Source organism: Cygnus atratus, chromosome 1, assembly GCF_013377495.2.
Source record: "Cygnus atratus isolate AKBS03 ecotype Queensland, Australia chromosome 1, CAtr_DNAZoo_HiC_assembly, whole genome shotgun sequence".
NCBI classification, from domain to species: Eukaryota; Metazoa; Chordata; class Aves; order Anseriformes; family Anatidae; genus Cygnus; species Cygnus atratus.
The window spans coordinates 59647534-59661658 of NC_066362.1; the positions used below are offsets into that span (position 1 = coordinate 59647534).

Here is a 14125-nt window from a genome sequence, read left to right on the forward strand (position 1 = left end):
CAGTAGAACACAATTTCTGTGACTGTGCCATCCATTAACATTTTGTGCCTTCCTTTCTCTCCTAACATTTGGACAACTTTTCCAGTTACAGACCTGTTTAACAGGCAGGTAAAAGTTTCAGAAATATGTCAAAATCATTGTTTTATGCATGACAATGCATAATTACAGAGAGATGTGAGTGAGCTTTCCTTCTGAAGCAAGTGCTCAACAGGATGAAGTATGCTGGTCTGCTGCTAGTTAACCAAGCTGAGTATTCTGTAAAGGGAGCTCTGGGAAGATGGTGATGTGAAAGGGGCTGAGGCCAGGGAGTTTGTAGAGGAGAAGGGAGTTAGCAGGGCTAAGGGTATGTAGAGCCTTGGGATGTCAATCCATAAAAAAATCTTGGTTAGTTGGCTGTCCACTTGTAGAATGTGATAATTCACTTTGTGACTTGTTCTTGGTGCTTGAAAGAGTATGACTTGCTTTCTTTTTCTCTCTATAGCAGGCTGGGTTATAAAATCATGTATTCAGCTACAGCTGAAAGGATACTTTAAAAATGGTTTCATAGACTGGTCATGTTCCAGTTTAATGCAAGCTGAATTTCTTCATTCTTGTCTTAGCAAGACAAGCAGGTTGTTTTAGAATCTCAATAACAATGGTTAGAAACCTTGTTAAGTAAACATATTTGTACCTCTCATCCTACCCACTCTTATGTAGCTTACTATAAACCGCTCTTAAATAGCTTTTTACGCTTAAATAGCTCTTCTTTGGTTTTGTTGACATCTCCTGTGTATTTGTAGAGAGTACATGTATAGCTTCTCCTAGCTTTTGTTTTAGTGAGTTAATCATGTTGTGCTATTTGCACACCACTGGCTCTCCATTCCTCTCATCCTTCTGGCAGCCCTTTCCTGGCACTCCCACTGTGAATTTGTCTGTCTTCAACATGATCAACAAGAATTTTGTACTGTATTTTAAATGAAGCATCACCAGAACTTTCTATACAGTGACAAGTTCATAGTAGGTAGCTAACCCAAGGCCAGCAGACTTGCTGTATGCTATGTTATGCTCATTGTAAACAACGTTGCCAGTGTTTCTACATGACCTCCATTGCCTTCTACCACTGCTTTGTACTGATGCTGTTCATAAAATAGTCTACCATCACTCACAAAAATAGCAAGAAGTGTATTCCGATGTGTTAGTGGCATCCTTCCACTTTTTTCTCAGTGGTACATTGGTAAGATTGCAGTGGATACTCATGAGGTCCATCTACCAGTCTGTGTTTCTTTTAAATGCTTTCAGTATGTTTTCTTAAAATAGCTTTAAAGAAATGGTGTTTACTGTAGGGAAATAAATGGCTGTCCAACAGGAGGTGGTACTTAGGTTTTTCTCTCTGAGATTCTAGTTTCTTTGTTTCAAGCTTGAATAAGGAATGTTGGTTGAATGCTTCCTGGCCTAGAGACATTGGAAGAATCCAAATGTAAATACATTGAAGGGGAAAAGATAGTGTTTGATTCTTACTGTAGATAGAGCTATACTGAAAATTCTAAAATGTTCAGAGCTCAAATTGCTTTAAATGAACCAAAAAAAAAAAAAAAAAAGCCAACAACTTAAAACAGGATCCTGAAAGTGAAATATATGTAAACACATTTACATTTAAATAATTTTAAAATTGCATAATTTCTTTGCTGAAAATATCTTTGTCTAACTGCTGCCTTCATTTTGAATAAAAAGAATGAAATTAGTAGGACAGTCATGGTAACTGGAAATCCCTGAGCTAAAATACTATTCTGCATTTAAAAGCAAGTTGAAACATCTTTGAGCTCATACAACAATTGTTCTTTGAGAATTGCTGCCAACAGATTCTTATTTCCGAAGAACCTGTACATAGTCCTGTGGTTGTCATAACCTGTGTCTGTTTCTAGACAATAAGAATGGTAAATTAATAACACCAGTTTACAGACTGGAATTTTGCTATTCTCCCTGTTGGCACGTCTCCCCTGCAGTGAAAGACTGAAAATCTGCTTGGACATACAGTATCTCAAGATCTTTGAGTGCAAGTTCAGCCTTTTGGGCATGGAGCCCTTTCTAGTACCTCAGCACAGAGTAAGTTACAGTTTGCTGGTAGCTGTAACACGTTTGACTTAGTGAAGCTGAATTGCTCAGAATACCTTTTGACTTAAATTACCAGCTCTATTCATTTATTCAACTTGCCCCTTAGCAATCAAGAAATTTAGTAACAAGATGTTCCTTCACTTGTCTTTCTGTTTTAATTTGAAATCAATTGACTCATGTTTTCCTCACCCAGGGTTATTTTCTAGGAGCAGCTCTTCTGTAACGTCCTCATTAATTGCCAGATTGGTATCTGAAATAATAATGCCTTACTTCAGTGATAATTTGGTGGAAAAGATATCTGTCTCATTCCACATCTGGGAATATACTGGAACACCATCCTAGACAATGTTTGTTCTCTGGTCTAACTTCATAGATACAAGCTCTTATAATAACATAGTTCTGAGGAACATTCTCCCCACCTACTCTTTCTTTTGAGTATTGGAATACCTGTCATTATTTGTAGTATAGTGGTGTGTTTTTTTTCTTCTTCCCTTCCAAAAGACACTTTCTTATTTCTGTAATTCATTATTGAACTATTATTCCAGTGAATTTTGATGATTTTTCTCCTTGATACTCCTGTGTGGAATTTTGCTTCCAGGATTGAGAAGTTCCTAACTCTCTAGGTTTTCTGCCATAAATCTGTAAAGCACAGACCTTATTCATAGCCCATATCTCTTAAGTTATAATGGACCTTCCATCAGGAGGTGCTTTCTTTTGTGAATGCCCTGGAAGAGTGAAATACCCAGATTCATCCTTATTACTTATGAGCAATCTGCTGATTTTTATTCTCTTGTGGTTTCAAGACTTTTTAGAGTATAATGATTCTACCTAGACCTTAATTTTTTGACTGCCATTCATGGCTATGGATGATCATCTTTTTTCATTCCAGCAGCATCCCTTAGTAGTATTACTCCATCAGAAAGCATGCTGGATGGATTATTTCTGTGTTTCAGTTTTGTTTCTCATGTCCGCACCTCGAGTACTGTGTTCAGTTTTGGGCCCCTCGCTACAGGAAGGACATGGACGTGCTTGAGCGAGTCCAGAGAAGGGCGACCAAGCTGGTGAGGGGTCTGGAGAACAAGTCTTACGAGGAGCGGCTGAGGGAGCTGGGCTTGTTCAGCCTGGAGAAGAGGAGGCTCAGGGGCGACCTTATCGCTCTCTACAGTTACCTTAAAGGAAGCTGTAGTGAGGTGGGGGTTGGTCTGTTCTCCCACGTGCCTGGTGACAGGACGAGGGGGAATGGGCGAAAGTTGCGCCAGGGGAGTTTTAGGTTGGATGTTAGGAAGAACTTCTTTACCGAAAGGGTTATTAAGCATTGGAACGGGCTGCCCAGGGAGGTGGTGGAGTCGCCATCCCTGGAGGTCTTTAAAAGACGTTTAGATGTAGAGCTTAGTGATATGGTTTAGTGGAGTACTTAGTGTTAGGTCGGAGGTTGGACTCGATGATCTTGAGGTCTCTTCCAACCTAGAAATCTGTGTCTGTGTGTCTGTGTCTGTCTGTGTCTGTGTCCGAGCAACTGTTTAAGCTGTTGTCTGTACAGAATCACAGAATCGTCTAGGTTGGAAGAGACCTCCAAGATCATCTAGTCCAACCTCTGTCCTAACACTAACAAAACCTCCACTAAACCATATCGCTAAGGACTACATCTAAACGTCTTTTAAAGACCTCCAGGGATGGCGACTCAACCACTTCCCTGGGCAGCCCATTCCAATGCCTAACAACCCTTTCAGTAAAGAAGTTCTTCCTAATATCCAACCTAAACCTCCCCTGGCGCAACTTGAGCCCATTCCCCCTCGTCCTGACACCAGGCACGTGGGAGAATAGACCAACCCCCACCTCTCTACAGCCTCCTTTAAGGTACCTATAGAGAGCAATGAGGTCTCCCCTGAGCCTCCTCTTCTCCAGGCTAAACAACCCCAGCTCCGTCAGCCGCTCCTCGTAAGACTTGTTCTCCAGACCCCACACCAGCCTTGTCGCCCTTCTCTGGACTCTCTCGAGCACCTCGACGTCCTTCTTGTAGTGAGGGGCCCAAAACTGAACACAGTACTCGAGGTGCGGCCTCACCAGAGCCGAGTACAGGGGGACAATCACCTCCCTAGACCTGCTGGCCACGCTGCTTCTTATACAAGCCAGGATGCTGTTGGCCGCCTTGGCCACCTGAGCACACTGCTGGCTCATATTCAGCTGCCTATCAACCAGTACTCCCAGGTCCTTCTCGGCCAGGCAGCTTTCCAACCACTCATCTCCCAGCCTGTAGCTCTGCTTGGGGTTGTTGCGCCCCAGGTGCAGGACCCGGCACTTGGCCTTGTTGAACTTCATACAGTTGACCTCAGCCCATCGGTCCAGCATATCCAGATCCTCCTGCAGAGCCTTCCTTCCCTCGGGCAAGCTCATTTCTAGTTTAACTCGTTAACAAATATGAAAAATGCTATAGTTTGGGGTTTTGATTTGCTGTTCAAATGAACGTAAAGGCTACGTCTCTGGTGCCTTGGATGTATCTCCCTTGTCTGTTTTCATGGGAGTGATATCGCATGCATATTATCTTTCTGCGTGATTTTTCTTTACCCCACCTAGGTTGTTTTTTAATCTTTGTTGACAGTTATGTGTCAACCAGTCGATTGTTGATCTTTGTGCTGGTTCTGTTCTCCTGCGTGCATTCTTATCTTCCTATAGATGTTATCACTGTGCTCGCTATCTGTTCCTAAGAGCTGCTCCTCTGCGATTTGGTTAGGCACTTCTCTCTATAAACACAGTTTTTCTCAGGTATCTAATGCATTCTGCAGTTTCACCATCCAGTTGTCATTATGTCATTGCTGTCTGTATGGGTGTTTGTGTGTGTGTCTCTCCTCTAGTGGTGGCTGCTTTAGAACAATTAAATGGAGATTAGTATACACTGCTTGGTTATAGTGAGGTAGGTAGCAGGTTCTTCCCCGACCAGTCCTCAAGTCTTGTTAGCAGCAATTTATTCATATTAAACCTATAATAGAATATAAGCGTATAAACGTAAGATGCTTATTTACAAAGTCAAAAATCTTACATATGAAGTGTGGATGTGATTTGTTTTTATAGAAACATTTTCTAAGACCCTTGCTCAGAATCAGTTCTTTCAGTGGAAGCTGTAGGTAGGCAGTTGTGGTAAATGTCATCAAGTGTGGTGCTCCCCTTACCTAGGGGAGAGCTGCTTGGTTCATGCTGCTGTTAAGCAGAAGAAAGGTTGGTTGTTTAATCTCCACTGAAATTTCCAGTGATTCCTCTGCAGTTACCACTTCAACAATCTAAGGTTTGTAAAGTACTGTTGGATGCCTGGTGGAGAGAGGGCAAGTTGCACCTGAGTTAGGCTAGACTTATTTCCTAGCTGCCTCCTTATTCTTAAAGGGTTCCTTCGTACTCTTTTTAAGTGGCTGTTTCTTAGTGCAATGCTGAAAGTACAGAAAAAATAACTTAAAATTTCATCAATGCTACGGTTTGAAAGGAAGAAAGGTGGGAAGGAGAGAAAGGGAGGAATGTAGCTGTTGATATATTTGTGTTGAATATTGATTATGATGCTTTAATTGGATCATTTTAATTTGATTGAAATTACTTCTGAATCCAAAAAGGACTAGAAATTGCTCTGACCTCTGGGCCATGTGTTTCTTGATCTAAAAATCCTCAGTAGTTCTCTGCTAGAAGGAGTTGAGCTCAAGAGGAGGTTACATAGTACATAATACGCCCTTGAAATTTTCTAGTTATGTGTGTTAAAGTCTCCATTTTTTTTTGTATTTATGGCCTGTGTTGCAGTGTAATAATATGGAAGCTTATTTCCATATGAAATGTAAGCAGCAGTATATCCTCTGATCGACATTTGTTTTGTATTGTGTGTGTTTTGACAGGTGTGGTTGGAAACTAGTATTTGGTTGCTTTTTATTTTCTGTGCTTTCTTAATAGTGCATTAGTAAGCCACTAGATGGAGGTGTTACTCTGATTATGCATCTGTTGCTGCTAAGCCTTATTTCTTTAGGGGCTGGAAATATGTTACATTGAATTTATGCACGCTGAACAAGAGCTGGGAAAAATATTTTTTACTTTGAAAGATTTGTTTTTGATTTTTTTTGAGGTTATTATGCTAACACTTCTCCCCTAAAATGATATATAGTGAAATTTTTGGAGAAAGGCGACTTTCTTTCAAGATTCAATATCCCGATTGCTTCAGGTAAAGGTAAAAGCTTGAAGATTTTCTTCCTTTGTGAAATACTGCTTCCTCTTTAATCTGCATATGCCACCCACTAGATCAGGTTGGCCAAGGGCCCATCCAGCCTGGTTTTGAGCACCTCCAGGGATGGGGTGTTCACAACTTCTCATAATGATCAACTTTGGCCATTAGAAAGAGAATAATAATTTAAAGACTGGTTAGGATTCCAAGTCTCACCTCAGAAAAAAATAAAAAATCTACTTGTGAGGCCTCTTAGCTTGAGAACATGTTAATGAAGTATTTACTTTTGCTTGGGGTGGATCAGCCCATCAGGCCTGCCTCCTAGTCTGTTAAGTCTAAGCTTTGCCAAAGCTTCCAAGGGAGAACCTGCATTTAAATTTACCATGTTGGGAGCATGCAGTTTTTCTGTCTCATTTTCAAGTACGTTATATAAACGTGCATGGGTGGTGGTCGATGTTCCTGACTGCAGGGTGTCTTGTCAGCCCACTGGTGCTGGAAGCCAAGACTTGCCTGATCATGCTGACTCTCTGCATCTACATGCTTGTTTGTGCCTGTTCTGCTTTCACAGCATCTTTGGTTCTGCTGACCAATTTTGCCAAGATCAAGCTGATCTCCAGAACATATTTAAAGAGAATGGGTAATTACGTGACTCCCCGCTGAGAGGAGGGTAATAGCTGTGAGACATAAGAAAATCTGCAGGGGAGAATGCTGTTTTGAAAATACCAGCAATAGAAAGTTCTGATCAGAGCTTTTAGTGTTTTAGAAGCTAGATAATTTATGTCCCAGGAGACTTCATTGAAATCTAACATTATTGATAGCTCTGCTTATGAAAATACCAGGTTCTGAAAAAAGCTATTGGTGTAAAACCAACCAAACTAAACAAACAAACAACCCCCCTACCTCCTTCACCTTCTCTCTTCTGTGCACTTTAACTCCCAAACTGAGCAATGGTACATATTTTTACTTGTTTGTGCTTGGACTGTTCCATATTTAAAAAACCTAGAGATGTACGCTGTATTAGTTGGGAGCAAAGGGAGAGTTTTGGTAATAAATCTAGTTAGGGATCTGTAGTACGTGTACCTATTTTGTTGAGCTAGTCATTGTGGAAACAAGTTAAAGAGAAACAAAATGATTAGACACTTTCAAAGCTCTAGAGTGGCAATATTTTTGGTTTGTTATATGTATATTTTATATGACAGATTCTAAGGGACTGTGTGACACTGTTGTATTCCTAAATAAAGTACATACCCGCTAATGGCAGCTTTGTAATCTGTAGCATTTAGATATTGATATTTTTGGAGGTTGTTGGTTGCAGTCCGTAACTATACCTCAGCCATTTAACTACTGAAGCCATCCTTTCCACCCGTAGGTTCAAATGATTCCCTGGAAGGTCTGAGATTTATCAGATTTTTCTAATGGCAGGCCTCATAAGTCAGATTGAAAGATCTCAAATAGCATATGAGTCAAAGCATCAACAGCTTTAAAATGTCACAAGTGGGACAGCTGGTCTTGCTAAGGGAATGGGGTACTGACTCTGGGACAAGTGCTGTTTTAAAATGGGCTGAAAAGGTCAGATTTTATCAGGAAAAAAAAAGGATTTTTTTTTCTGTTTTCTAACCTGAAAATGTTAAAATTTTATTTATTGCTTTTATGGATATTCAACTGAAAATCTGGTAGATGTGCATTTTAGTCTTATGTTGCATGAAAGAACAAAAATTGTTGCATCTAATAAATTCAGTTAATTATTAACAATGTTTATTCTCAGTCTGTTGAATGCATGCATTTGGAGAATCAATGTACAGTTGTACTTTCAGCACAGTGTCTTCTCACACTACTGCATACGGTAAACACAGTGTTTTATTGGGTTATGCTATGTTTTTACTGAAACGTTTCATTGCCCTGCAATTTGTAAGTTATAATAGCTGTTAGAGAGGGCATTGAGTGCAAGCTGCTTCTTGCCCTGTGCATTATGAAATCTGATATCCAGAATTACTAGTGGCAAGAGATAAAAACAGCAAACAGATCAAACAGTCCCCAACTAAGAAATGACCTTAACAGCCTATTGGCAACCATCATTAAGGACTCGGAGACCCACATGGATTAGTTCTGGAGCCCTTTGTATCTCAGATTTCTGAACTGTATGTTGATCTCTAAACCATTCTGAATATTTCACGCTTCTGACAGCAATGATGAATTTGTGACTTTAATTTTCTCAGAAAAGTATTGGTTGATTAACGGGGGGGAGGGAGAGTGTGATTCTTTCAGTCATATAACAAAGTTGAAATAAAATCCAAATTTTATTGTTGGATGTGAGAGTGACTTATTAATCACTTAAGGAATATTTCTAATATAGCCAGGTTTACTCTTGCTGGTTTACTGTGTAAAGTGAAATATTTCTTTTTTGGAACGTTAAGGCTTACCATCTACAAGTGTTCTGTATCTTTAAATGTTTTTCATTTCCTGTTTTACTGCCCCCTTTTTGTGTTCCTACGAAATTGTACTGCCTTATAAACAGTGTTTAGTCATTCTTATTAGTAACTCCAGTAAGAAAAATATAATGAAATGATTAAATTGGCCAAGGAATAGAACTGCCATGGGTGCATGCTGGAAATTATTTTCTCTGCTTGTGTAGTTGCAGCTCTATTCAGAAGCCAGTGTGGCTCTTTTGCAACTGAATAACCCTAAGGGTTTCCATGAACTGAGCAAACAAGCAAAGAAGAACATGACTATAGATGGAAAAGAATTAATGCTTAATCCTGCTTACTTACTGTGGGACCTCAGCTCTGTCAGTCAGGTAGGTAAATCCTGTTACGGAATGTGAAGGTTGCAGAATGCAGAGGGAGAGGCTTGCAGTTAACTAGTTAATGACAAGGAACAGGGGATTTCTTTCAGAAGTTTGGATGTGTTAAGAACCCAGCATTTATTTTGTTATAATAAAATGTCATAAGAATGTTGCCAGATTCTGGAAGGAGGAAGCATCATGCAGAGTGGCATTTAATTGAAATTTTCTTGTTCTCTACTAAATGAAAAATTTTGCCCTCTGTGCATGTTCTGATAAAGTTATGTGCTGTCAAGTCCTGAAAGGCTTAATTGATACTGACTGGCAGATAAGCAGGCTTCTTGTGCGTGGGAGGGAGACAGGGTTTTATTTAACAAACACGATTACCTTCTTCTCAGTATGTTTCTTAAGGTTTTTTGATTTGCAGTGTCGCATACTGAACAAATACTAATTAATTCTCTTCAAAAAAAAATCAAAGAAATTAAATGCAGTTATCTGTAAAGAAAGAAGTTTTAAAGAGAATAAATGTTACATGGAAGAATGTTAAGTTTATCAAAAGGAAAAAAAAATCACAAGATCTTCTAAAATGTTGATTTTTTTTTTCTCCTGCTAGAATTTAATTTTACCATAAATGTTAAAAATGGATAAAGTAAATATGCCCTCTCTAATAATACTTGCAGTCTGTTTCTGTACCCTGTGAACCTGGCTTTGGGGAACTTCTGCTTATTGATACAAACCCTGCACTTTAAATTTATACTTCCGCATATTTAAGTATGCGTTATACACTTTGTAGATGGGTACCTAGCCAATATATGCTGTTGTTAGTGAAATGTTTTCACTTATGTTTTTGTTTATGTTTTGTTTATGTTGGTTTACTGTACGTATTGGAAAAGGAGACTTAATTACTGTGCATAGAATTTGCAGTGAAAACAGTAATTGCTAAATGTTCAATTTTTTTTTTTTCCCTCAAGTTTCCTGTTGTAGTTGGGTATAGTTCTTTTAGAAATACTCCTTTTCGGCATCCTTAATCCTCCGTTTTGGAAGAGGCGATTAAGTTCTCGTAAATAGGAAAGAAACGTATGTTAGTATCATATAACCTAATTTTGTTACTTGCCTGAAGAATTTCTAATTTAAAATGTTGCCTTTTAACAAAAAACATATGGAAACCTTTAGTTATTTGGTAGTGAATATTAGGCTTAATTTTGTTGATTGTCTCCTGCCTATTTTTTTTCTTAAATGAAAGACCAGGGTATAATTGAAGAGCAGCTACATCATCACCTTCCAGTGTCTATATTAGGTGACACATTATATATGGTTTATGACATGATGAACTTGGAAGGCCCCAGCCTCTTAAAGCAGCAGTTCTGAAAGGTGATGTTACAGATTTGAAATGCAGCTTGGCTTTTGATCAAGATCAGGAAATAAGATTAATAATCTAGGAAAACAGGATTTATTCATTTTTTTAACTGGGGTTCTTTCTTCAAGAGCTGGGATTGTACAACGCGCTGTCGTCTTGCACTGTGGTCAGCAGATGACCCAATGATACCTTATGGTGAGCCATTGGTGTTAGAAGAATGTATTGTTCACCTTGATAATTTAGTAAAACATGATCCTTTAGAGAAATAACAGCACTTGATCAATGCATCTTTTATTTTTGAATGCCTAAGTCTCAAAATACTTATGACCCATATGTTAAAGGACACTCTTGTTATCTAGCTGGATCAGAACTTGAATGGTTTATTTAAATCTAAAGGATTTTTTTTATAGTCCAAACAGGATGAAGATATTTCTGCCAGCCGTTTTGAAGATAATGAAGAACTGAGATACTCGTTACGATCAATAGAGAGGCATGCTCCTTGGGTGCGACATATTTTCATTGTCACTAATGGGCAAATTCCTTCCTGGCTTAACCTGGATAATCCCCGGATAACCATAGTGACCCACCAGGTAAAAGCAAAAAACAAACATGAAAGCAAGGAGACACCACCAACAAAAAGCAAAACAACACCAAGGTGGTGGTGGAGAAACAACAAATCTACCCAACCACCAACAAAAAAAAAAAATCACAGAAGTACTGCTGATAATGATTCTGTTTGTTCTGAAGTCCAGCTATCCCCTGTCAGCTAAAAGCTGCATTTATTAGGAAGGAAGAAGTGACCACATCTCCCCTCTCGCATTCATTGTTTTGTTAAGCCCCAATATGTCTTTGTATTTCAGTTTGGTTAAGCCGATAACTAAGCAGATAACTTAAGATAGATCAAGCCTCAACACAGTCATTTTTCCAAATAACAAGGCTTCAGCTAGTGTATACCCATGTCTAATTTCCGTATAAAGTCTATTTATAAAAAACCTAGAGGCAAGAAGAGGCAATACAAACCTATAAACATTGTCTCAGGACCAGTGCTAATTTAATAAACTTCTGTTGGGACAGGATAGACTACAATTACTAGAACTAAGAAGATGGCTTAAAAAAAAAAGTAGATATGTATTCTAAAAAGCTTATTTAAAAGAGAAAGGGAATCCCTCAAGTTTCCTGAAAAAAAAAAATAATAGTAGTAGCTTCTTATTATAAATTCAGGAGTAATTTTGGTATCTGAGCATGACATAGGAGCCCTGAGCAGCCTAAGTGGTAACAAGATACTAATTCAACTTCTGTTGCTGTCTGCTTGCTTAGTTACTTGAAAGAAATGGAAGAATGCTGTTTGAATGTTGGAGCAGGTTCAACTTCTTGAAATTTTGTGCGGCCTGTACTGCAGAAGTAGTATAAATATATCTACACTGGGCCTGATCCAGTACATAGTGAAATAAGCAGGAGTTTGTGTCTTTGCACTGAGCCAGGTGCAGTTTTTTAGTTAAGCAGCAGAACTGAAAATGGTGTTATGTTGGAAAAGGAAATATTTGAAAGGAAAAAAAAAAGAAAATACATTAGCAAAGAAGAAAAACTTCACTGTCTCTTCTTACTTTTTAGGAAATATTTCAGAATGTGAGTCACTTACCTACCTTCAGTTCACCAGCTATTGAAAGCCACATTCACCGTATCAGTGGCCTCTCTCAGAAGTTTATCTATCTCAATGATGATGTTATGTTCGGGAAAGATGTTTGGCCTGATGATTTTTACAGTCACTCTAAAGGTCAGAAGGTAAGCTCTCAGGAAAGGATTTTTAAGTAGATTTAAAACTTTTTTGTGCTAATAACACGAAAACTGAAGAAATGCTACTTTGAAAGGGAGAACAAGTGAAAGAAACTTTCCCTTCCCTCACCTTTTAACCTGTAAAGGATCATTATTCTTAACTAGGCAATTGTTAGCAAAGATGCAGGGTGGGGAGGACTTTTTTTTTTTTTTTTTTGTATTTGTGCTGTGTGGATGTTTGGAATTGCCCTTCTCAGTGTTCTCTCCCAGGTTTTGGGGGGTATAATGGTCCTCTGTCAGGCTTCATGCTTTACTTTATCAATGTCATTCCCTAATTCCCCCACTTTGAGCACTGGAAAGACTGATTTGGTGTTTGGAAGCTGTCAGTCTTTCCTCCCTTGTAAATTCTTTTTGTTTTGTGGGACATGTTTTGTTCAAAACAGAATCGATTCTTCCATGGGAACGCTGAAATCTGATAATGCTCAAACTGGTTTAATATTAAAATTTACTACTAACCATCTCTATTCCAGACACCCACAATATCTTTGCCAAATCTTTATGTAATTGTTCACTGAAAGATACTGATTTTCATGAACATGGAGTGATTTAGTCTTTCAACTGACCTATTATCATCACTGGGGTTAAATGAGGAAAGCAGGCTGAGGAAATGTTAGCAATAGCCATGCATAAAGAATGTGGCTGCCAGCAGAGTTTTCAACCATGAGCTTGATCTACATGAGGAACATGGAGGGAAACACTTAATTCTTACTGCTTTAATACAAATAATAAATAGAAAGGAACACCAGATGCTAGAGACCACTGAATTAAATGCTTCATGCAGGCAGATGTGTACACACCTACGCGCACACACAAAAGAGTTGTACAAAATAAGCTTAAGCTACTGTAAAATTACTAACTTTTAGTACTTGAGAACATTAGGAGACTTTGAGAAAGTAGGCACATAATTGCAGAATCCTGTTGTTATTGCACTTTTATTGTTCTTCAGTAGTTGTCTCTGTTGTGAGAATGAAGCGAGTTTAGATGAAATGTTTGTGATAAACCTGATCAGTGCTTCGGTAGCAAAAGCACTACTAAAATTTTCAAATGTCTAGAGGAAAATGTGTGTTTTTTTTAATGCTTTCCCAGGTAAAAATACATTCACATGCATTTTGTATCTTGGCAATTCTTAGTATTATTTAAGTCATAGAGGATCAGATGCTTAAGGGATTATGTTCAACATGTGCTACTTATCTTATGACTGGTTAGTGATGAAGAAACATTTTGAGTCAGGAGAACAAGTGAACTGCAGAGCTATTTTAAATTTGAAGTTTTCCCCTCCTTATCTGATTAAACAAAAAAATATAACACCAATTTTCATTTGAATAGGGTTTGCAGAAATGAATTTGGGAAGTCCTGCTTTCTATTGCTGCCTTGCTGTATAGCCTTGCGAATTCATTTAACTTCTGAGACTTAATTTCCTTCTCTTTGAAAGGGATAACATTTACCTAGTAGGTGACAAGGTTTAAATGCTGTTTGTAAAACACTGAAGGCACTATGCACAGGATGGCATTATTTTAAGTCTCTGTATTCCAAGAAACAAGCTCAGTTGACTTTTATTTGCCAGTCCTTGACTCAGACTGTAATGTTGTTCCAGGTTTACTTGACTTGGCCTGTGCCAAACTGTGCTGAGGGATGTCCTGGTTCATGGATTAAAGATGGTTACTGTGATAAAGCCTGTAATAACTCAGCTTGTGATTGGGATGGAGGTGATTGCATTGGTAAGACAACGATGTTAAATTTAGACAAAAATGAACTGACTTGTTTCTTGTTATAATTCTGTAATTTATAATTCTCCTGTAACTACAAAATTTGCCTTCGTCAATGGCGGGGGGGAAAAAGATTCATCTTACATATTAAAAAAATTATTTCCTTCAAG

General features: G+C 38.5%; 1 protein-coding gene across 2 annotated transcripts in view; it reads left to right on the top strand.

Moving 5' to 3' along the window:
- The window catches only part of GNPTAB (N-acetylglucosamine-1-phosphate transferase subunits alpha and beta), a 51861-nt gene that overhangs the window by 20505 nt on the left and 17231 nt on the right, over positions 1-14125 (top strand). For both annotated transcript variants that reach the window (XM_035561393.2, XM_035561403.2), the window contains exons 8-11: positions 8913-9074; positions 10827-11006; positions 12028-12198; positions 13844-13967. In XM_035561393.2, coding sequence (XP_035417286.1) covers positions 8913-9074; positions 10827-11006; positions 12028-12198; positions 13844-13967 — 637 coding nt within the window. The remainder of the gene's footprint in view (positions 1-8912; positions 9075-10826; positions 11007-12027; positions 12199-13843; positions 13968-14125) is intronic.